Consider the following 26,182-nt stretch of genomic DNA (forward strand, 5'->3'; position numbering starts at 1 on the left):
CACGGCTCCCTAAAGGCGAAACTAACCTCCTTAGGGCTGACTGATGACCCAAATTGCACCTGTGGTGAGAGTGAAGACTGGGCACACATTCTATATGAATGTATAATATGACATCCCGAGAACAGAGCTAATAGCACAGATTGGCCCCCTTCCCAGGGGAGAGAGAACATCTGTTAATCATAGAAGAGGAAAATTATAAAGCCTTTACATCTTTCACACAGAAAGTATTTGAAATGCACAAAACAATCCAAAGAATGGCAATTCAGTCCCCCAGCAATTAAACAATAATCAATAGTATAGTTAAAATTACCCAAGTTTCCCACAGCGCCCAGACAATGACTTAAGCTGTCAGGATAGCAGTATTCTGTACCCTGACAGAAACCTGACATGACAAAACTCCCCAGGAATACCCTGCCATGTGTAGGAACATGGGGTCCCACACCAAATAAGTAACCATGTAGGGGAGGGAGATGTACAGGCAGTCAGGAAAGAAAATTAGCTGAAAAATATCAGTAAGCTGGTAGCAAGGGAATGCAATGTAGAATGAATGAATGACTGAATAAATAGGTTGGGCACTGAATGAACTAGGAATTATGGTAAAAGGGAATGAATGGCAGTTTTGGTGAAAAAAAGAGTGACCTAACATGAGGGAAAGAGAGAGTGAATGGGAATGAGTGGAAGAGCAAATGTAATTGGCCGAAAGAATACAAAGTTAAAAATAACGTACATTACTTTATATATACTAACAAACATTTACTAACCACACAAACACTATCACTGCATTCTCCCCTGGCCTGCAAAAAACTTGCAGCTAGGGATGCACCACAACTGAAGAATAACAGTAAGTTGAGGTTCCCAGAGAGTGCAGTGCAGAAAGCAAGAGTCAAATAAATGAAATGAAAGCTAGAAGAATGAAGGAAAGTGTAAGTGTGTGAGAAAAAGAACACAAACCATAAATGCTACAGTTAAGTACACACTTTAACCCTAGTTTTAATTGGTATTGAAATTTACACTACACATCATTGCACCCCCCCCACCCGATAGCTGGAATTGTGTTGGTTTTTACATTATTATGGTGAAATGCGTTTCCCCTTCACTGATATAAAACACAAATATCATTTTCAGAATCTTCTCTTCATTCCTATCGTGTTTTGTTCGGTTGGGGTGATTCTGCATTCGACTGGCATTTCTTGTAAACACAAAGGCAAATCGTGCATAAGCGAATTCGGTTCGTGTTATATAAGATATCGTTCCCCTATTTATAAATCGTGTATGATCGAATTCGTGTAGTGTAAACACGTGTTATACGAGGACTGACTGTACAGGCAATCCCTGTATAACAGTACTTCTACAACATGGTTTCGCTCTAACATGATTGATAAATTGCGGCAATCCTTGCACAACACAGTACTTCCACAAGCTTTTGCTCTAACCGGGTTTGAGAATTGCTGGAAATCTCGCATAACATGATATTTTTGAGCTTTTGTACTGGGAAAACCCTGGTATTATGTTAGATGTAATTTTCAACGTTTACATTCCCTTTTGTGAATCCCCGCTGTTGACTCACTAGTTGTTATCGCCTTTGTGATATTTTTCTAAAGCACATTTCTGGAGGTCACTACCATAAAACAATAAAAACAATTTGTAGTTTCTGGTTTATTGGGCTTTTCTATTAGTGTAATTGGTAGTAAACTTGGGTAGTATAGCATTTGCTATAGTACAATTCCAGCTATCAGTACTATAACATTTGCTATAGTACCGATAGCTGGAATTGTGTGGGTTTTCACGTTATTATGGTGAAATGTGTTTCTCCTTCCATGAAATCTTCAATTACATAAAAAACAAATTTTCAGAAATTCACCACTCTATATCGTGTTTGTTGCAACTTGTGCGTGCCGTGTTCATTGTTATTAATTGCTTATCATTTTTACTGTTTTAAATTTTACAACCAAAAAAAAAAGTCAGTGAACAGAAATATCCATTAGTTAGTATGTACATATTACAGTACATATTAATAAGCTATGTATGTAAGCATAAATTTATTTTTATTTTGCTAACTAGAAAATATTCTTCCGATTTTCACATATCATTTAAAGCGGGGACCACTGTATTTTGTTGGGAGATCTCTGGGTTAGGTTTTGTGCTACTAAACTTGTGCTTGTTTGACACCATAAAAAAATAATTGTGACTTTGTGGCTTGTGACCTTTAAAGAGAGCAGAAAGTACACGAAATCTAGATGCTGCAGAAGGGATTGTGCTTAGCACAGATGAAGAGGAAGAAAATTAAATGAACGTACATTATCTCACATATAAGTATCACAGTTTGTAAGGCAAGAAGTTTGTTCCCTTATCACTATTTAAGGTACTACCATTATAAAAATAATAGTTAAAATATTAGGTTATTACTACTATAATAATAGTTATTAAAAAATGGTGTATTTTTGTTAGCTTTTGGAATGTAACCACCTTTTCTCACTGATTCTTAGTCTTGTATAACACAGTTTTGCATTACATGAGATTTTGTAAGACCCAAACTACCGTGTTATACGAGGGTTACCTGTATAGCCTAAGAATAAAATTCTAATAAATTTGTTTAATTTTTAGTAAATATTTTAATATTTGGTTTTTCAAGTCGTTCAAAAACCAGAAGGTATACGCTATTCACCTAAAAGAATCCAGAGGGTATATGACATATACTCTCCACTACAACCCTGATTGTATATATCATAATGAAACTCACCATCCCCCTATTTCCAGATGACACCACATTTCTGTTAGCCCTATTATGTCAGCATTAGTTTTCCTAACCATGAATTAGAATTCACTCATTCTATTGACATCCTCCAGACTTTATACTGTATGTGCAGTTAATAGTAAATGTACAGTTTATTACCCTAACACTTCCTTTGAAGTTAAGTTTGTTTCCCTGGCATTAGCTTCCCACTCATTTGATACACTTATTGGCTGTTGCATACAAGAACAGCCAATGCATACAAGAACTTGCACACACTTGAAATGTGTGTGCAAGTGTTACTTGCATCATATACATCAGATAAATATGTATATATTACATTTGCCCCCAAACAGCAGTTTCCCCTGAATCCTCAAAATATCTTCAATGATACTGGAAAAAACCCTTGCACCAGCTTTGTTTAAATGTATCCTATCTCCAAAAAATAGATTCCATCTACCTACAGGTGCGAGTCATGCTGTTAAAAAATTCCCTTCAAAATTCCCTGAAAGCCTTGTGGATTAATTCCCATTAATCCACAAGGCTTTCAGCATACAGTCCCTCCTACCGAGCCTGGGCAGAACTGCAAACATATAAACATTCTGACCTAACTCAGAATGACTATTTTTTCATCATGGTCTTATATTTGTCCAACAAATTGCCCATTCATGCGTTCTTAATATCATTGGTCCCCATATGAATAATAATGCTCTCTTTACTCTCCTTAAAATATAACAATCCATTGGTGATATCATTAATCACTGCCTCTTGCAGGTATGCCATGGTTCTAGTCCACTCATCCAAAAATATGTTATCCATTTCCCTGACAATGGACTCTCCCAACAAAACTAAACATTTTGCTCTTTATAAGCTTCCTTCTTTCTTCCTAATGTCACAATTTCAATATTAATCACAAATAATATGTGTGCAAATGTGAAGGCATATACACTAATTAATAAAAATATATCAACATACAAAAATAGAACTCACTCTAACATTATCAAAATTAACAGCACATGTACTGGAAGCATGCAACCCAAGTTTTTCCTCTGGCTTACCAACAGTAAGACCTGGTGTATCTCTGTCCACAACGAAACAAGTGATACCTTTGTAACCCTTTGTAAAATAAAAAATGAAAAAAAAAATAAATAAATAAGTATATATATAAGTTACAGTAACAACAGTAAAGTGAAAATAGCTACTAACTCATTTCACTTAAAAAGTGAATAAAAGTAAAACTTCTCGTTCATGCAATATATTTTTTGAAATAAAGTACTGATTATAACTAGTTTATATAAGTTTGGAATATCTAGCATGATTACAATAAGTTTGGAATATCTAGCATGATTACAATAAGTTTGGAATATCTAGCATGATTACAATAAGTTTGGAATATCTAGCATGATTACAATAAGTTTGGAATATCTAGCATGATTACAATAAGTTTGGAATATCTAGAATGATTACAAAAGTATTATAAAACTTTGCAGGTTTGGGGGAGGGGGTGCATATGTTAATGATATATATTTATTAAATATATATTTAAAAATATATATAGATATGAAGGGGTATCAACAAGTTTGGACCGTTACAAGTTTGTAGCCCTAGAAAGGTGAAACTTCACAGGAACTTTAATCCTTTTCTATGTACTCTCCATGTACAGTAACACATTTCTCCCATCTATGGATCAGTTGTTTAATGCATTGATCATAGAAGTCCACACTTTTTGCCTGAAACCACGATTCCACTTCATTGATGACTTCCTGAGACGAATCAAAGCAGAATTTTTGACACATCTTTAGTCTCCGGATCATACTGGTACACCCAGCATTTGTCACCAACTGATCAAAAAAGTTCCCGTCTGCATTACACAAATCCAACGGTTGGCAAGAACATTGCATTCAACATTGCCTCTGCAAAGACATCAGCAATCTTGGAACCCATCATGCGGAGACCTTAGACATGTGCAGACGGTCATGTAAAATGCTGTGGGCAGACCCATAACTAATTCCCACTGCATTTGCAATGAAATGAATTGTCACACATCTGTCACTCCGCACCAGCTGCTCAACCTTTGCAACAGTCTCACTGTATTTGGATGTTGATGGCCTGCCTTCCTTCTCTTGGCTCGTCAAAGACACTTGTACGACCGCACTGGAACTACCATTTCCACTTTTTTAGTGTCACAGGATGGACAATTCTGTCCATATACAGCTTTCATTTCTTCGTCAATTTCCTTCCCTGCAAATGCAGGAACTTGATCACTGCTTGACACTCCACTTTGTCAACCATAGCATCCTTCCTCAGATTCTGGGCTCCACCTCTGGTGTATGATCACATACTGGAATGAAATTTCATGTTAGTTATTGAATATGTAGACAACTGATTTTAAAAATGACATCTTCCTACTGATGTTTTATCTAGTTCATGGTACGAACATGTTGATACCCTCTCGTATATGTGTATATATATATATATATATATATATATATAAAGAAAAAAATTATAAAGAGTAAAAATAAAGCAGCAAAGATATAGAGAGATAACTGCACGCATAAGTAGCTACATACACAATATCCAACAACGTCACATAATATACAATGTTAGCATTAGCAGGGCATATGATGCAAGAAAACATCATATAATAGGAAATATAGAGGCAACATGGAAAATGTGTGGAAAAAAGAGTAAGCAAACAAAAAATAAACAATGACAGAAGTAGAAAAAGAGGAGAGTAGAATGAATATGTATCTAAAAAATTTTGAAAATATTAAATATAAGACAAATATAGAAAGTGATAAGCTGATAAATAATAAATTTAGACTGGCACCACCTGATGATGCAGAGGCCAAAAACAGTGTAAACATCACAAATGCAATACAATAATAGTAATAGAGGCATGTGATGCACGAAAGCTAGCATATGAGCTTATGTAGCGTCAGCCAAAAAAAAAATTCACACATCCATTCTCTCTAAATGTTTATCCAGTTCTTCCTTGAATTTATTTAAGCTATCAACTTCCACAATGACAGATGGAAGTTTGTTCCGCAATTAACCACCCGCTGGCTAAAGGCAAATTTCCACACATTTATTCTACAACTGTCTTTCCTCAATTTGAATTTATGCCCCCTTAGGTTCGTACTCTGAGCAAGCAGAAGAATTCCATCAGTATTCAGCGTGCTCAACCCATTCAAGGCCTTATACAACTCAAATCAGATCACCTCGCAGGTGCCTAGTTGTTGTTGTTTGGTTTTTAGGAGCATTAGCAACTAAGGCCATATTGCTTCAGAGATATGCGGTGGTCATTCCCTGACCTTTCTGCATCCTCTGTATTTGGTGGTCACGGGCAAGAAGTGTGTGCTATGCACTGCTGCTCCTGCCCACCCAGGTGCCTAGTCTCCAGGTGCTGCAATTTGCAGAACTTAAGCCTCTCTTGGTAAGAGGACCCCTTCATTCCCCTCACCAATCTTGTTGCCCTTCTCTGTACATGCTCAAGCAAATCTACATCCTTCCTAAAATGAGGCCTCCAGACCTGTACGCAGTACTCAAGGCGTGGCCTGACCATTGCCTTATACAAAGGGATAATCACCTCCTTTTCCCTGCTAGCAAAATTCCTGTATATCATTGACAAAACCCCATGGACCTGCTCTTGCAGCCTGTCTGCATTGCTCAGAAAACTTACATCTGACTGCACAATTACTCCCAGGTCTTTTTCATTTTCTACCACCATAAGTGTAGTAACTGCACACTTGGTACGTTCCTCTGGGGTTACTTCTACCCATATACAGTACTTTGCATTCGTCAATGTTAAACTTCAGTTGCCACTTCTCAGCCCATCTGCCCAAAATTTTATAGATCCTGTTGCAGTAGCACACTGTGTTACTGTAATTAACAACCCTGCCAACCTTGTATCATCTGCAAACTTCAACACTAAGCCTGATATACCTTCATCAATATCATTGATAAATATACAAAACAACAGTTGGCCCAATGCAAAACCCTGTGGGACTCCACTAATAACATTAGTCCATGAAGAGCAGCATTCACTGATTACCACTGTCTTCTCCCACTCATCCACCCTTTTATCCATTGTAGCAACTTATCCTTAACACCACTTGCTCCAATTTAGATAGTAGTCTTCCATGTGCAACAGTGTCAAAAGCTGTGTGCATGGAAGACTACTGTACAAATTAAACCAACCACAAAAGAAAAATAGATATAGGACAAACAAAGCAAGGAATAAATAATAGACAACCATTGTATCCAATCTCATCAGAGGGCCCTGGACACAACCATTAATTTGTGATATTTCACACTTTTTTGGCCTCAGCAAAATCAGAAGGCACTGGTCTAAATTTATTATTTATTGGCTTATAACTTGGGCTATATTTGCCTTATATTTAATATCTTCAAAATCATTTAGATACATATTCCTTCTTCTCCCTCCTTTTTCTACTTCTGCCCTTAGAATCTCTGTCCTCCCCACACTAGGTGGAAAAGACCTGCATTTGAGTACCATCGATGATATGAGGAATTTTTATGGACCTTCTTCACAACAAGGCTGAGTTAGTTGGTCTCGGCAAGGATAGCATGATTTTCTCTCCCAGAAACTCAGGTTTTTTGTTCAGAAAACAGAAAATCAAGATTTTCTGTTTGCTGAACGTTCCTGAAATATATTTATGCCAAAAGTTCCCGAAATATATTTATAAAATACAGTAGTGTGTCAATAATCTGAACTAACTGGGTTCAGGAGTAGTTCAAACTTCCGATTTGTTCGGATTTCCGAACTTATGAAAAACACTGTTCTGGAGATTAAAAAAAAAAAAAAAAAAAAAAGGTTTAGTAAGTTTGAAATAAAATCACTAAGTTGCACTTATGTATTTTTATTCATAGGTAACAAAACAAATGGAACTCTCAACCACAATAACACATATGTATAGGCTTCAAAAAAAATAATTACTTATTTTTTGCTATACCATTTTCAAAATTTGTTTCTTTGCTCTCTCACTCTTTTCAGCAAGAAAAAGTGAGTAAGTAATTGAATATTGTGGATATAACTTTGCAACTGTGATGGCATGTTGCACTACCAGGGTACCTGCCCGCCCACTGATGATGATGCCCACTAGCTTCGAAATGATCTTCTGGGTGGTGGTATCCTCTGAAAATAAATAACAGTAGTCTTCTCTACTAGAGAAGTGTTATTTATTTGAAGTAGTGCAACACCAGCTGTCTCGTTGTAGGCACCCACAATATGAGATACTATTAAAACGATGCCTTTTACACTACATACATAGTTCAAATTTATGGGTTAGCTATGGTGTATCTACACCAATATTATATAGTTAATTGCCAAAACTCATAAGGATTATGCCTTGTGCATTTTGTTTTCAAATACCAATAGATGTAGAAGATATTGCTACAACAAAAAAAAAAGTAACAATATCTTTTGTATTTTTTAGTGATTTTTAACAGAAAATTAATATTTAAAAGCATTTTATGTACAAAGTGTTCGTTTTTACAGAATTTCAAAATTCCACAATAGCCTGCCACCATCACCAAAATCAGCCCACTGAACAGACTCAATGTTTGAAAAACTCACTGCTGCAAGCTTCTGACTAGAACTGACTGCCACGAGTCCATGTGCATTTCAGGAACTTGTGTGCAAATGGGTTAATTATACCAGAAGAAATCTGTGCTATTGTTCTTAAAGTATTGTTCAATCCTCACTGGGGAGGGGACAGATTGTGTAGTTTTACACCAAACAGTGATTTTGTAGTTATCTTTGGACTGCATAAGTTTTATTAAGAAACTGAAATATTAAAATACAGTAAACTATGTAAAATCTGGCACTATAAAATCCAGAATTCTTTAAAATCCAGCACATTTTGTAGTCAATGTTTTATAACCTGGAAATATTAAGGTGGCATTGTCTACAGGACTATCTTATTCTTTAATCTGTTTTTGCAGCCAGAAAGGTTTAAACTGCAAGATAATGAAACGGTTCTAATTCTCACAGCAAAAGCAAGTTGTCTCACAGCAAGTTGTTGATTTTGCAACAACTTGCCTGGCATTGCAATACTTTCAAATAGATGGCCTCTATAAAAGGCTAACTGGCCATTTGTTTAAAAGATGAGATGGTAATGACAACCTGTTTCAGGACTAACTGGTCCATCATCAAATAGCAGGTGGTTTCTAGTGACAACATATAGACAAAACAAATTACAGTAGAACCCGGATAAGAAGTTTTTCAAGGGAGTAAAGTTTAGAACTTATGAGGGGACACTTCTTAGAAGGGAAAATAACCTTAAGGGTATGAAATATTAACTACACAAAAATGAAAAGATACACATACATAATTAAAGATCATTTTTAAGTACTATTTCAGAATTAATAAATATTTTACTCTGCCTATGGGAAGCATTTTTAAACTGAGGATTTCTAATTGCTTAACATTCTGTTCATTAAACTCATTACCAAGCTGGAAGATTAAGCTCATTTGGAGTTTCAACATACCTTAAAAAGGTCATAATTACAGTAAGACAGAGGAACAATCCACTAAGTAATTCAGAACCGTTCACACCATCAGAACTTAACGCTTAATGTGGTTGAAGTATTCAATTATGGATATCAATGAAATTGCAATATGCCATTTCCATTAAATCAAAATGTTCATACTAAAAAGGTTTTAGTGCTGAAAGCCTCTTACTATGGAAAATTCACTAATCGAACAAGTTAGTGTGTAGTATCATTTTAAGTTTGTAGTAAATCACTGAAGTAATGAAACAGCATCATTTTTGTTATATCTCATATTGTTAATACCTTCACGAATTGCCCTGAAATTGAACCACCTTCGACAGTGGATTCTCGAATAGGCAACACTTCACCAGTGGATTCTTGGCCCTGGGTGGTGGTGGTATCTGCCGAGAATAAGTAACATCAGTCTTCTCCAGTAGCGAAGCGTTGTTTATTGGAGATAGTGCAATATCAGGACAACTTGTTGTGAAGGCATTCACAAAGGGCGCCTCCGTAGCCAGGTGGGAAGGAGCAGCAGTGCGTAGCACATGCTTCTTGATTAGACCGGGGTTCGAGCCCGTCACCACCAAATACGGAGTATGCGGAAAGGTCAAGGAATGACCACCGCATATCCCGGAGCAATATGGCCTTAGTTGCTAATGCTCCTAAAAAAAAACCAAATAACAAATAATAATAATAGCATTCACAAAATGAGATGTAAAAAACAATACCAATTCACCTAGTTTGGTGGTTTACCACGAACTAAAATGATACTATGTATTAACTTGTTCAATTACCAAAATGTTTATATTTTTTTAATATAAAAATAAAGAAATTCTATATTTAAAAAAACGTATTAAGTGGGGAAATGTCATTATAATAAAACACCATGTTTTCTTTATCACGTACTTTTTAGGCAGGAAAGCCTTTTACTCGGGAAACTTCTTATGCGGGAAAATAATACATTGCAATATATAGAGTTGAAATTGGAAATTAAGAAACCAAACCTAGAACAGTGATAAACTTCTTATGCAGGAATTTCTTATCCAGGTTCTACTGTATTGTTCTATGTTTTTCCAGTGGTGTAAAGAATTGTTCTATGTCTCACAAGAATAAGAAATCAGTTTTCAAAGTTGTAATAAGTTATGTTATGTATGCTAAACTATCTGTTGAAAATAGTGCAATATCGTGATAACTCATTACAAAAGCAAGTTTGTTTTGCTGTAGGAATTAAGAGAATTCTATTATCCATGGTCTTAATTGCCACAGTAAACAAATGAAAACACAAGATAATCATTATAAATGTTTACAGATGTAAATAAGTTTAGTTGTTTGTGCTTAATATTTATTGAATTGTGTTCCTCAAAAATTGCTCAACCACTAGGTATACCTCTCTAAAATCCAGCACCTCTCAATCCCTGAGGGTGCCAGATTTTAAAGAGTTTTAAATTCTGTATTTCTCTTAGAGTTCTACAAAAATAGAAAGTATTCTATAGTAATACTTTTAGAAAATAAAAAGTTGCATTTTTATTTATTTTTATCTACTTCAGGATTCCTGCAATATTCTAATCTTTCATTTCCTTGACACACCCTTATGAGAGTTTGTCACAAAACTTTCAATAAGCTCACAAATAAATATAGCAGCATTTCAACATTTCTTAAAGCCCATAATACATAACCTCCTTTAAAGATTATATACTTGCTGACAAAATATTTATTAGCATTAGAGAATACAAATAAAGTCAGAATTTAGGATCAAATTATACATACTGTAGATACTATAGTAACATATTAGTAACATCTGAACACCAACACTAATAAATACTTACATCAGTTGGTTTGGCATTGGCCAGCACTAAAAAGACATCAGCATAACTAGCATTACTAATCCACATCTTGGAACCTGTAATGATAAAGTGTTTTCCATCTTTTATAGCTTGAGTTTTGAGAGAAAATGCATCTGACCCAGAATCAGGTTCTGTTAAACAGAATGAGCCAACCTGAAACCAGGAAATCACTTATAGTGGAATAAGTCACAAAATCGTATTAATAAAAAGAGACAGATAAAATTTTCAAAAATCTTATTCTGCAACTACTTGTACTATAATTATGAAAAATTTCATTTTCAATTAGTCTCTCTTTTATATTAATCTTACTGACAAAAGCTGGTCAAAATGTCAACTCAATACTTCACAAAATACTCATTATCCAAATCACATTCAAACCAAGACTTAAATTATTATTACTATCAAAAGGATAATAATTATTACTATCATCCTTTTTTTTTTTTTTGTAAATTTCAGTTAAACTTGACTGAAATCCATAAAAAAAGAAGTGCCCTATAAAAAAGATATTTACCATAAATTTTATGGAAAAGTGTTAGCAGGTATATATTGTGCTAATGAAAACCCACACATTTCTCTTCAAAACGATATTAACTGACAGTGTAAAAAAATAAAGTCTCGAAACTTTATTAGACAGATAATTTGAGTAGTCGAGACCCGCTAATTTTCGTAAAGTCGGACGAATGCTAATAATTTAGTGTAATTTTTCCTTGTAGTGGATCTGCAATCTCATTATGGATTTAAAATAAACTTTGTGGATTTTTTCCAAAAAAGGATAGTTGTTGTTTTGGTTTTTAGGAGCATTAGCAACTAAGGCCATATTGCTCCGGGATATGCGGTGGTCATTCCCTGACCTTTCCGCATCCTCCGTATTTGGTGGTGACGAGCTCGAGCCTCGGTCTAATCAAGAAGCGTGTGCTACGCACTGCTGCTCCTTCCCACCTGGCTACGGAGGCGCCCCAAAAAGGATAGTATAAGCTATTTCTGGAATATTAATTTTAGAAATATATATTTTAAAGCAGAAGAATTCTCTTACCTGGGATTTTCTTCAGGGATGGCTGCATCTGGGTGAGGTGTAATTCGAAAGGTGTTGAAGTAGCATAATATCTGGAAGGTTGTTGTTGTTTGGTTTTTAGGAGCATTAGCAACTAGGGCCATATTGCTCCGGGGATATGCGGTGGTCATTCCCTGACCTTTCCACATCCTCCGTATTTGGAAGTTACGGGCTCGAACCTCTGCCTATTCAAGAAGCGTGTGCTACGCACTGCTGCTCCTGCCCACCTGGCTACAGAGGTGCCAATATACATTTGGAAGGGGGATGAAGGAAAAAAAGCAAGCTTTTGTCTTAAATCCTTGCATAGGGAGTAATTATAGGTATAAAGGTAGATGATGTTCTTTATTAATGCTGTCCTTTATTAATTAAAGATGTTAACCTGACAGAGATGACTGTATCCAATACAGATGCAATAAAACACCTGGATTGTGGAGCCATATTTAAAGACATGAATTTTCTTTACCCAGCAGAAGTTACGTAGATCTGCGAGACTCAATGAAAAGGCAGCTTATCCTATAAACAGCGTAAGATGCAGTCTCTCTCTCTCTCTCTCTCTCTCTCTCTCTCTCTCTACACTTGGGGAGCAAATATATATATATTTGCTCCCCACCTTTGTTTTTTTTTTTTTTTTTTTGTTTGTTATTTGGTTTTTAAGAGCATTAGCAACTAAGGCCATGTTGCTCCGGGCTATGCGGTGGTCATTCCCTGACCTTTCCGCATCCTCCGTATTTGGTGGTGACGGGCTTGAACCCCAGTCTAATCCCAGAAGCGTGTGCTACGCACTGCCGCTCCTGCCCACCTGGCTACGGAGGCGCCTCCAACTTTTTGTCTGTCAAATCATGCACAGTACCACCAAGCATTGCTTCTCATTGTCATTTGATTTACTCCTCGGGTCTGTCATACCAACTGTGCCCACTCACATTAGTATTTATAGAAGTATACATTGAATATTACTTGCATTTTAGTACTGATGAACATTGCATAATAATGAGCTGGTCTTTGTACTAAGTAAATTATTTTTAAAAACCCTCAATATTTTTGAAGAAAACGCCTGTCTCTCATCATTACTTTGTAGTAATGATGTGATGTACACTGAAAATTATGCTGAATGAGGCTGTTTATCATATTTTATGAAAACTATTAAAAGAACAGTTTCTTCCTGGCATTGTTTTAATCCTACATCTTACATTACTACATTGATGATGGATTTTTCAGTCATGGCTTATATTTTACTTTCATCACATTTATATCTAAGGCCTGTCAGAACTAGTGTTACCAGTCATGTTTGATAAAGGGTGTGCCTACTCCAGGGGTAAGACAATTGTTAACAGCAGGTGGCTACAGTTTTGATTCATCTTTAGAGGTTACAGAGTATCTTATACTCTGTTAGACGCAAATATTTTAGCCATGGCATTAACATCTTATAAAAGCCTTTCTGATGAAGAAATTGAGAAATTATTAGAACTTTCAATTCAGAATATGATTTAATTTTGTCAAATAGTGACATTAATGTTATTTCCAATCCTGATGATATATCTGGTAGCAGTGATGAAGAAACTGATGACAATCTGTCAACTGAAGCTGCAGCTAGTGTGAAAAATTAGAGACCAAACAAGGTAAATAATGTTTCAAACATTTTCCCTTTACTGTTTTGAACTGTGGATTTTGTTTGGATAATTCAAGTATCCCTCCCAAAAAACGAACTTGAATATTTTCAGCTTTTTTTTTTTACCAATTCTTTGTTTGAAATAAGAGAATGGAGTTTCTCATTTTTAGAAGTCTCAATTGTGAACAGCTTCATCTTGATGAAGGTGGCAGATCCATCTCAAAAGAGCCTTTGTCATAAGCAGTTTCAAAAGAAACTGCTTGTTCATTTAGTAAGAGATGTCCAAGAGGTTGAATGGCCATCCTAATTTTGTGATGAAATATGAAATTCCAAATAAGAAGAAAGGCTATGCAGTAAATAGTAATAGAAAGATTAGGGGTTGAAGAAAACCAAGATTGCATCCTACTGAATGTTTCAAAAAATACCACACTAAAATCATATAAATGATAAATATTTAGAATGTCTGAAATGTTTTTATAATGTTCTGACAAGCAGTTTTATATAATAACTCATGTAAGCTCAAAAATAAATTTCTGAAGAACACATTTTCAATATTCACTTTTTTTGATATTTTTTTTAAGCTGGACCAGAATGGAAATACAGCAGAAATAATGGACTGCAAAGGGTTAATCATAGAATACAGATACAGAAATCTGAGAAGTGCAATGCAGCAGCAGACTTGAGGTCTGCTGATTATGAGAGTAAAATCATAGAGCATTCCCAAAGTAGTAATACTTATGCTAAACTTTATTATGACCCATAACTGTATTAAAAATTGCTATCAATATATCAGCAACTAATAACAACTTTTAATCACAAAATACAAGATCCTGTCACAGCTATCGAGACCAAAGGAATTTTTATGTAGTGAAACTATGACCACAGTACCACCTTATAAATTCCTCAAAATGATTTCCATCTTAAAAAACTTGTTTCTGAATGAGGTACTATGTTTCCTTCCTAAACCTATTATAACATTCTAAATCACTACAATGTTCTTTGCCTCACCATGCTGTTAAGCCCCCTTAACCATTTCTTTATTTGGACTTAGAAAAACTGAGGGCCTGAGTAATAAAAGTAAAAATGAATTGCATTTAAGTTGAATCAATATAATAGAAGGATTCAGGATTTCTATGTATTTGTCACAGTTGCCATAAACCAACTATGCTGATTTTACAGAGTGAACTCTGCCATAACTTCCTGAAACAGGAGAGAGAGAGAGAGAGAGAGAGAGAGAGAGAGAGTGAGTGAGTGTGTGAGTGTGAGAGTGTGTGTGCACGCGCAGAATGTATGTGATGGTTCAAGAAATTTTTCCATAGCCACTTCTTTAGAAGTTACTGAAAACTTACCCAAGGTGTGCAAGTACAAAGAATGCCAAGCTCACAATAAAAATAAAAATCTGCAAAGTGATTATTGGCATCAGATCCTAGAATTAAAAACAGTTAAATAAATAATAATAAAAACTTCTTGTTTTCCAAGTTTATATAACAGTTTGGATAAAAGTAGATAACAAGTCAGTTAGAAACAACCCATGGAGTTTGATTCACATTGGAAACAGGCTACTCAAAATTACAGCAACTTCCCATGGGCATATATACATATATATATATATATATATATATATATATATATTTGATAGTATGAACCACAGCTATAATGCTCAATACGTTCTACGTTGATATTAATTTTTTTTAAAAGAATAAGAGAAGTTTACCTCAATATGATACGTAGAACACTTCCGTATAATAATCTCCAGAAATTAAAATTAAAACAATTAAAAAAATCGAAAATCTTAAGTTACAGTAAGAAATAATTAATAATTAAAAATCAAATGAACACAATTAAAAATCCAAGTCAAAAATTAATTTAACGAAAAATTGCAAAACGATTTTCCTTCCTGAAGCTGACAATCCTTTTCGACCGTATGTTGTGATCACAGGAATGAAAATTACTGAATAGGGGTAAGCATGGAACTTAAATAGGGATTATTTGTCTTCGTGCATGCGCATAAAGGACCACAAGTCTGAGATTAGATATGGCCAGCGAACATTAACAGAATTCTCGTGTAATTTAATTTCAACAGTTTCTGCAATTAATAGTCTCGTATAATTAAGTTGGACAAAGTATTTTGTCCTCGTTAAATAAAAAAGTATGTTTTTCATTAACAGCATGAAAGGCTAATTCTGATGCTGCTGAACAAGAAGCATGAACTGAGGCCACGTGTTAATCAACATGTGGCCTCACGAAAATAATTCAGAGGAAACCGCGTAGAACCTTGATAAGAGAGTCGCAATCACCACAAGAAATGTTGAATACTAGGTCATTTATTTGTGTTGTGAATGAGGAAAGGACTGAGTGATTGTTCAGTATAGTGTGTAATTTCCATATTGGCCTGGCTACAATTTTAAATTTGGTGTCTTAAAGAATCTTAACTTGTTTGTGCCACTGTTCAACGTATGGAACAGAAATAAAGTATTTTTTGATATTACTATTGTTGGTTAGTGTATTTTTTTGCATTCTATCCTTAGCTTGTACCCTAATTCTGTCTATTGTAGCAAGTGGTAACCCCTGTTTAAGAATCTGCTGGTTAATATTTGTATTTCTGAGCACAAAGCAGATTCCGTCGTTGAATATTTATAAGCATTGAGAAACTGATTAAAGATGATCAATCTTTTGTAGGTGAACGGGTGATAGCTGTTATAATGCAGAGGCATACCAGTGTTTGTAGGTTTTCAATAGATGTTAAATTGGATTTTATTCGCATCCCGAGTAAGCATGAAATTTAGAAAATTTAATGACTTAGTATCCATATTCCTCCCTCTCCAATGTAAATTGAGTCTAGAATGAATATTATTAAACAAATGTAAAATGTATTGGATAGTGCTACTTTCAGTAATGACTTTACCAATAGTCATTATCAAGAGTAAATGACTTAGTAAACATTTCTTGCGTTGATTGTGACTCGTCTTATCAGGATTCTATGCGGTTTCCTCTGAATTTGTGATAATCAACACGCGGCCTCAGTTCGTGCTTCTCGTTCAGCAGTGTCAGAATTAGCCTTTCATGCTGTTATTGAAAAACATACTTTTTTATTACGAAAATTTTTATTTTTATTTTTAATAAAAATTTTCGTAGTATGAATCCAGAGCACGTAGGCCTCTTTCATTATACTTTTTTATTTAACAAGGCCAAAATACTTTGTGTCCAACGTACTTTTACGAGACTATTAATTGCAGAAACTGTTGAAATTAAATTACATGAGAATTCTGTTAATGTTCGCCAGCCATATCTAATCTCAGACTTGTGGTCCTTTACACGCATGCATGAAGACAAATATCCCTATTTAAGTTCCATGCTCACCCCTATTCGGTAATTTTCATTCTTGTGATCACAATATACGGTCGAAAAGGATTGTCAGCTTCAGGAAGGGAAATTGTTTTGAATTTTTCGTTAAATTAATTTTTGACTTAATTTTTAATTGCATTAAATTGATTTGTAATTATGTTCATTTGATTTTTAATTATTGTTAATGATTTCCTACTGTAATGTAAGATTTTCGATATTTTAATTGTTTTAATTTCTGGAGTGTATCGTACGGAAGTGTTCTACGTAGCATATTGAGGTAAACTTCTCTTATTCTTTTACAAATAATATACAGTGGATTCCGGTTATTTGGGCCACCGGTTAATCGGGGCAGCCGTTTATTTGGGGCAAATCTTAAAAAACAAAAACCAATCGAGAAAATAGCCAGGGTTTACTTCGCTTAATTGGGACAAAATGCCGTTTAATCGGGGCAGGAGACCTCAGCACTGGAGATTACCCTACGATTGTCTCCGACCGTACCACGTAGTTCGGTCGGATTTCTGGAGGTCACAACCATAAAACAATAAAAACAATTAGCAGTCACCTGTTTATTGGGCTTTTCTGTTAGTGCAATATATCATAAACGGACAGTAAACTCGATCTTATTGAATTTGCGATAATACCGGCAGCTGGAATTCTGTGGGTTATTATGGTAAAATGTGTTTACACTTCCATGGAATCTTCAATCATATAAAAAAAATAATTTTCAGAATCTTCTCTTCATTCCTATTTTTAAAGCTTCCTAATTTGTTACTCCGTTCTCACTTGCGCGTGTTGTGTTACTTGCAATTTGTGTGTGCCCTGTTCTTTGTTATTGATTGCTTATCTTTTTACTGTTTTAAATTTCAGCCCCCACCTACAAATGTCAGTGAACAGAAATGTCAACTAGTTTAGTTAGTATGTACATATTACAGTACGTATTAATTATTCCGATTATCACGTATATTCTTCCGATTTTCACGTATCATTTAATTTTTTAATTGGTAAGGTAATAAAGGGTAAATTCGTGCTTAATATATCTTTACTTTTATAGCCTGTGGATAATATTCCTCCTATTTTCGCTAATTAGAATCGCTGTTTAATAGAATTAAAATTCAATTCACAAACGTGATCATAATGGCCGGCGCTTACTGTACATCGTATAGTGAACGGTACTTTACTATTTTGAGTTCGTTGTAACGTGATTTGATTGTACAGTGAACTAATTGTAAAGTGGGGGGGTAATTGTATTTTTAACTATTTACGTGAAACTTCGGATAATTGGGGCAGCCGCTTAATCGGGCCAAAATGCACTAGTCCCGATGTGTCCCAAATAACCGGAATCGACTGTATATATCCACAGTATATAAGTTAGTGCAATTGCATCATCTGTACTTAGCCAACTACTTAAGTAGTTATAAATTTAGCATCATTAAGTATATCTCATATTGTGAATACCTTCACAACGAATTGCCATGATAGTGCACTACTTTGAATAAGTAATGCTTCACCATAGAAGAAGACTATTGTTACTTGTTCTCAGCAGATACCATCACTCATGCAGCACCGTTTCGGAGCTTATTGGCTCCTCATCAGTGGCTGGCAGATACCCTGGTGTTGCAATGATGACAACCCAGTTGCAAAGTATAACTCCACAATATGAGAGATGCCTGACAGTCTTGAGTAATTTAGATTACAGAATAGGTGCAATACCAGGGTACCTTCCCCCCCACTGATGAGGAGCCAATAAGCTCCTCCAAAACAGTGTCGTATGGGTGATGGTATCCACTGAGAATAAATAGTCTTCTCTTATGGTGACGCATTACTTGTTCGAGGTAGTAGAATATTATGGCAACTTGTGAAGGTATTTACAATATGAGATATACTGAACAATGCCAATTTATAACTACTTAAGTAGTTGACTACATACAGAAATGATGAAATTGCAGTAACTTGTACGCTAGTTAAGTCCCTACATAACCCAAGGCTTCAGCTCTTCTGTAATTACTATTCTGTAATTTAAATTACTCCCACCATCAGGCATCTCTCATATTATACTTTGCAACTGGGTTGTCATCATTGCAACACCAGGGTACCTGCCCATGAGCCACTGATGAGGAGCCAATAAGCTCCGAAACGGTGCCATATGGGTATCTGCTGAAAATAAGTAACAATAGCTTCTCCTATGATGAAGTGTTACTTATTCGAGGTAGTGCAATATCGTGGCAACTCATTGTGAAGGTATTCACAATGTGAGATATACTTAATAGTGCCAATTCATAACTACTTAAGTAGTTCACTACGTACAGAAATGATCCGGTCGCACTAATTTGTATGCTAATTAACTACCTACATAACCTGAGGCTTTAGCCCTAAACTATTCTGTAATATATCCATAGTATAACTGCATGTAAATAGTATCGATACTAAGAGTTCAAATGATGCAAGGAAGCAAACTTATTCTGCATCTGCCAAAAAAGTTGAATCAACCACAGTCTGTCCATTACTAAAAGTAACTATCCAACTGCACCTTGAACAAACATTGTCGGACTCTCTCCCTCAACTACCATGGAAGGCAACTTACACCAATAGCCAACAAATCAGGCGACATCAAGCTGCCTGAAGGTGAACTTTGTGAGATCTAATTATTTGTTGCTTGCAAGAATTTTATATTTGTGTCCCCTTGCTACACTTTAACTTGCCTTTCTCTCGTTCATTCTGCTTATTCCTTTAAGAGCCTAAAAACTTCACTCAGGTCACCCCCAGTAGTGTCTAGTCACTAGGCTCTACAGTCCACATCTAAGCTCCTCATAGGGACAACCCTACTTCTTATCATAAGAACAGCATCAGAGGTGAGTTAATGCTATGGATAAAGGGATGATTGAGTGGGACAATACAAAGTGTGGTTATCAATGGACACTATTCTTCTTGATCTACTATTCAGTGCTGGAACCATACTTGTTTTCAATATTTATTAATGATATTGATGAAGGCATATCAACTAAATGTCTAAGTTTGCAGATGATACAAAGGTTGAACAGATGGTTAATGACAGTGAGCGACAAGATCTAGAATAATGAGGGAGATTGGCTAAAAAGTGGCAAGTTTCATGTTGACAAATGCAAGATATTGCATATAGGAAGTAGCAATCTCAGAATAACTTACCAAATGTGTACAACATACATTCAATGTAGGGAGAGGAGGAGAATGAAAAAAAAGCATGGGGTAATTGTGCAGTCAAGTAAAGTTCTCTGAGCAAATGAACAAAGTTCTCTATATGGGCTGCTAAGATAGCTCATAGGGTTTTGTCAAAGATATAAAGGAATTTTTACAGCAGGGACATGATTATCCCATTGTATAAGGTGATGTTTAGGATAAAACTTGAGTAGTGCATACAGATCTGGAAGCCATATTTTAGGAAAAATGTGAAACTGTAGGAATAGGTGCAGAGAATAGCAACGAGATCAGTGAGGGTGCACTAACCAAGAAAGGCTTCCATTCTGCAGATTGCAACATCTGGAGACAAGGCATCTGTGAGAGATCTGATTGAGATGTTTAAAGCTTTTAATGGATTAAGTAAGCTAAATACTGATGGCATCCATCCTTCCTCTTGCTCAGACAACACCAAGAGGGGACATAAATGTAAATCAAGGAAGAACAGTTCAGGATAGATATGAGGCAATCTGTCTTCAGCCAGCAGGTAGTTCATTGCTGGAGCAAACTCCATCTAGTGATATGGAATTTAGTAGTTTGAATAAATTCAAGGACGAACCAGAAAAAATTATTAAAGGGAATACATAAATGATATGGGAATGTTCTCTCTCTCTCTCTCTCTCTCTCTCTCTCGTGTTTGACACTGTATAAGCTTCCTTTCATGTATCATTTGCCACTACTAACCCTTTACAGTCCTAAAAACTTCAGCTGTCCTTCACTAGACCATCTGTAGAAGTTATGTCCTTTTCTATGCACATTCACATGTATATATGCATACGTGTCTATTGTCTTCACCATCTCTGTCCATCCATTGGTCCAAATCGACTCCCAGTGGACTAATTCATAAAATTTTATATTTGGGGCTTTTAAAATATTTTTCAAGCCATTCCAAATTTCATTAGATTTGAACAAATGGAAATCGAACAATGACTGTTTCTTTTTAAAACACTATTTCTATGTAAAAATGAAATTCATAGAATAATGTAGTTTTAATTCAGTTTTTTTATTTTATTTTTTTATTATTTATTTTTTTTGTTAGTTGTTGGCGAATTGGCTTCTATGGCCATAATGCACCTCCCGCAGTTTTTGCATTTTACTCTGATCCAAATCTGAAGTGGAATTCGAACCCGTGACCTTTGGGTTGCCAGGCAAGCACTTTACCCACCTGGCTAGCCCGGTCGGCTTCAGTATTGTTACCTTTAGACATTCCATGCATGCATCTTTACGTAAGACTTGTGAACATTAGCATTAGCAGAGGCATATGATGCAAGAAAGCAAGCTTATACAGCATCAGCCAAATAAAAGGGAAAAAAAAAGAAAGAAAGAAAAAAAAAACCCTTCCATTTCGCTGATCCATTCATTCGAAATGTCTATTCAGTTCTGCCTTTGAACTTATTTAAGCTATCAACTCCACAACAACAGATGGAAGTTTGTTCCAGCAATGAATTACCCACTGGCTAAAGGCAAACCTCCACATATCGATTCTACAACTGTCTTTCCTCAGTTTCAATATATGCCCCCTCAGGTTTGTAATCTAAGCAAGAGAAAGAATACCATCAGCACTGAGCCTGCTCAATCCATTCAAGGCCTTATACACCTCAATCAGATCACTTCACAGTTGCCTAGTCTCCAGAAGCTAGCAATTTGCAGAACGTAAGCCTTTCTTCATAAGAGCACCCCTTTGTTCCCTTCACCAGTCTTGTTGCCCTTCTCTGTACTTCTTCTAGCAACTCTACATCCTTCCAAAAATGAGGCTTCCAGACTTGTACGCAGTACTCAAGGTGTGGTGATTATCCCCTTGTATAAGGCAATGATCAGGCCTTAAACAAGGGGATAATCATCTTTTTATCCCTGCTCACAAAATTCCTGTATATCATTTACAAGACACCATGACCTACTCTGGCAGCCAGTCTGCACTGCTCAGAAAACTTCATATCTGACTGCACAATTACCCCCAGGTCTCTTTCATTCTCCACTACCCTGAGTGAAAACACCACATAGTTGGTACATTTCTCTGGGGGTTACTGCTACCCATATGCTTCAGTTCCCACTTCTCAGCCCATCTACCCAACTTTTCCAGATCCTGTTGCAGCAGCATAATGTCATTACTGTTATTAACATATTAACAATCCTGCCAACCTTTGTATCATCTGCAAACTTTGACATTAAGCTTGATATATCTTCATCAATATCACTGATAAATATACAAAACAACAATGGGCAACACCAAACCTTGAGGTACACCACTAATAATGTTAGTCCATGTAGAGCATTACCCATTGATTACCACTTTCTGTCTTCTCCCATTCAACCACCCTTTATCTATTGTAGCAACTTGCCCTTAATGCCATAATGCTCCAATTTGGAAGTACTCTTCCATGCGCAACAGTATCAAAAGCTTTTCTGAAATCCAAGTATATATCAAAATTATTTTTTGCATCCAGTTCCTTTGTGACCCCATCATAGTATCCAATCAAATTGATCTTCCCCTTGACAAACCCGTGCTGTGTCTGAATTATTACTGTTGGCTTGTCTAGATGATCCTGCAGTGCTTCTTTAACCAGTGACTCCATTATTTTCCCTGGAACAGAAGTCAAACTAACAGGTCTGTAATTACTTGTCACCCTTTGATCCCCCTTTGTGAATTAGAGATACATTTGTCCATCTCCAGTCCGTGGGGACTTCCCACGAGTCCAAGGATGCTCTCATAATTATGGCTAACAGTTTACTTCCTTTGCCACCTTCTTTAATATAACTGGATAGATCCCATCTACCCCAGGTGCTTTTCTTATGTTTAACTTGTTCCAGCACCTCTAGATCCTTCCTAAAATGAGGCTTTCAAACCTCTATGCAGTACTCAAGATGTAGCCTGATCATTGCCATATACAAAGGGATAATCATCTCCTTATCCCTCTAGCAAAATTCCTGTAAATCAATAACAAAACCCATGAGCTGTTCTCGCAGCCTGTCTGCATGTTCAGAGAACTTGATATCTGACTGCATAATTACTCCATGGTTTTTTCATTCTCAACCACACTGACTGTAGTACCACACATTTGGTATATTTCTCCGGGGTTACTTCTAGCCGTATGAAGTACTTTGCATTTGTCAATGTTAAACTTCAGCTGCCACTTATCAGCCCATCTACCAAACTTTTCTAGATAGTGTTGCAGTATCATACTGTCAACAACAATCCTGCCGACTTTCGTATCATCTGCAAAATTGGACATTAAGCCTGATATACCTTCATCTATATCACTGATAAATATAGAAAACAACAATGGGCCCAACACCAAACCCTGGAGGACTTCACTAATTACATTAGTCCACGAAGAGCAGTGTCCACTGGTTACCACTCTGTCTCCTCTCACTCAACCATCCCTTTATCCACAGCAGCAACTTGCCCTTAATGCCATAGCGCTCCAATTTGTATAGCAATCTTTTATATGCAACAGCATCAAAAGCTTTCCTAAAATCAAAGTATATAATATCAAAATTATTTTTTTTCAACCAGTTACTCTGTGACGACATGTAGTATCCAATCAAATTGGTCAGACAAGATTTCCCCTTGACAAACCACGCTGTGTCTGAACTGTAATTACAGCCTTGTCTAGATGATCCTGTATTACTTCTTTAACCAGTGAATCAATTATTTTCCCTGGAACAGAAATTAAACTGACAGGTCACCCTTTGATCCCTCTTTGTGAATTAGGGATACATTCGCACTTCTCCAGTCTGCAGAGACTGACCCTGAATCCAAGGATGCTCTCATAATTATAGCTAAGGGACTGCTTACTTCATTCTGCCTCCCTTAATATAATTGAATAGATCACAACCACCCCAGTTCTTTTCTTATGTTTAATTTTAGCATTAGCAGAGGCAAACGATGCAAGAAAGCAAGCTTATGCAGCATCAGCCAAAAAAAAAAACCACCTCCCATTTCACCCCACCATTTGTTCCAAATACCTATCCAGCTCAGCCTTAAATTTATTTAGGCTATCAACTTTAGCAATTTCTCTTCCACTTTCCTCTCAATTATTACAAAATAATTTAGCTCCCTGTTAGAGTTTGATAAACTTCTGCCTTCCACTTCTCTAGAGCATTCCTTGTGTGTGAATGTAGATTCAAAATACTCATTCAGTTTTTCAGCTACCTCTGGAGAATCAACATTTGAACCATCAGCATCAAGTGGACCAATATGATTCATCCCATTCCTTGTAGAGTTTACACATAAGTAAAGAACTCTTTGGTGTTTTTGTTTTTGTTTGCATTGTTTGCCAAAGATTTCTCGAAATCTTTGGCAAAGGATGCAAACCAACTGCTTGCCTAACCTCCTTTGTGACTTGATTGCAGACTAGCTTGTAACTACCCTAGGCTTCTGTGTCATCTGATAATATGCATCCCATGCATATTATCAGATTATTGATAACAGATTTATATGCATCCCATGCATTTTTTTTTTTTTTTTTTAGTCTCATCAGTTCATCTAACATCCATTTAGGCCTAAAACTTGAACAGTATTTCTTAATCAGTATGAAAAGCCTGGTGGTAGCTTCCATGATTAATTCCAATGCTTCCCATTTAGAATTTTCTGTTGGTAACATCATCAGTTGGTTCCATTGTATAGAATTTAAAAACTGTCTGAGACCACTGTATTCACTTTTACAAAAGCAAAAACCCTTCCTTCCCTTTATCCTTCCCTGGTAGTTACATCTTTAAGTAAATCCCACAGCAATAAACTGTGATCACTGCCACCTAGTGGTTCCTTTATCTGCTGATTCTTAATGCATGAATAATCACTGCTGATAATCAGATTAAGAGTATTACTCCCTCTGACTGCCTCTCAAATATGCTGCTGTACAAAATAGTCATCCAATAAATCCAAAAAAAGTCTTACTAGTGTGTGAGTGACCAATCCACAAGTTCCAGTCAATATCTGGAAAGTTAAAATCTCCCATTATAAGACATTCTGATTTACTGGCCGACTTCATTTCTCTGTATAGTTGTTCATCGGAGTCTTCAGGCCTATAACTTACTCCTACTCTCAGTTTTGTTTTTCAAATGCATATGTCACAGCAAACTGACTCAACACTGCATCTACCAAAATATGGTAGACCTTATATTTAAGAGGTCTGATAATTTGGAACTTTTAAGAGAGGATATTGAGAAGTTTGCAAAAATCTCAAAGAAAGCAAAATTGTAACTTAAAATACCAAAAACAAGCTTAAACGGAATCATAAAGGAACTTAAATAGAAGGTTTAACATCCCATGTTATTGCTACAAAATCAGAATGAAGATATGGCCTTGACCAAGATAGAAGTGACAGTAAAGTTTATTAATATCAAGATAGAAGTTAAGAATTTGCCAAATGATGTTTGGCCATGAGTGTTAAAACCAGATATCGTTGATATTTTGTGGACTGATGAAACTACATTTAAACTAAATAGAACTGCTAATTGCCATAACTGTTTATCACTCCTTAACTCAGCCTCCATTTATTTCTTTAAAAGGATTTAAGTGATCCTGGCTTGACAGCCTGGACTGGAATTTGGACAAGAGGTGTTCTCATGCTTTTTTTCTATGAGGAAACCAAGATAGGCAAAAGTTACCTATGACTGTTAAAAAGCAAAATCATTCCATTAATGCAAAATCAATTTTCAGCATTGCATTTTTATGTAAGATGGAGCACTAACTTACTATGCAAAAATTGTCTGCAAATTCTATGATGAAAAGTTCAAGTTGAAAGGGTTAGACAGCAAGTTTCCAAAGAATGGCCACTGCGCTCCATGGATTTAATACCCTGTGATTACTTTTGTTGGGATTCTTAAAGGATAACATATTTAGTAATAATTACAGGTCCCTCCTGGAGCTTCAATAG

The 26,182-nt window shown here is 35.9% G+C and overlaps 1 protein-coding gene across 1 annotated transcript in view; it reads right to left on the minus strand.

Moving 5' to 3' along the window:
• The window catches only part of LOC150085642 (short/branched chain specific acyl-CoA dehydrogenase, mitochondrial), a 133,830-nt gene that overhangs the window by 55,122 nt on the left and 52,526 nt on the right, over nucleotides 1-26,182 (minus strand). The window contains exons 6-7 of the mRNA XM_090373407.1: nucleotides 11,074-11,244; nucleotides 3,722-3,847 (exon numbers count right to left, since the gene is read on the minus strand). Of these exons, the coding sequence (XP_090229533.1) occupies nucleotides 3,722-3,847; nucleotides 11,074-11,244 (297 nt within the window). The remainder of the gene's footprint in view (nucleotides 1-3,721; nucleotides 3,848-11,073; nucleotides 11,245-26,182) is intronic.

This window comes from Mastigoproctus giganteus, chromosome 5, assembly GCF_048544385.1.
Source record: "Mastigoproctus giganteus isolate SK-2022 chromosome 5, ASM4854438v1, whole genome shotgun sequence".
Taxonomy (NCBI): Eukaryota; Metazoa; Arthropoda; class Arachnida; order Uropygi; family Thelyphonidae; genus Mastigoproctus; species Mastigoproctus giganteus.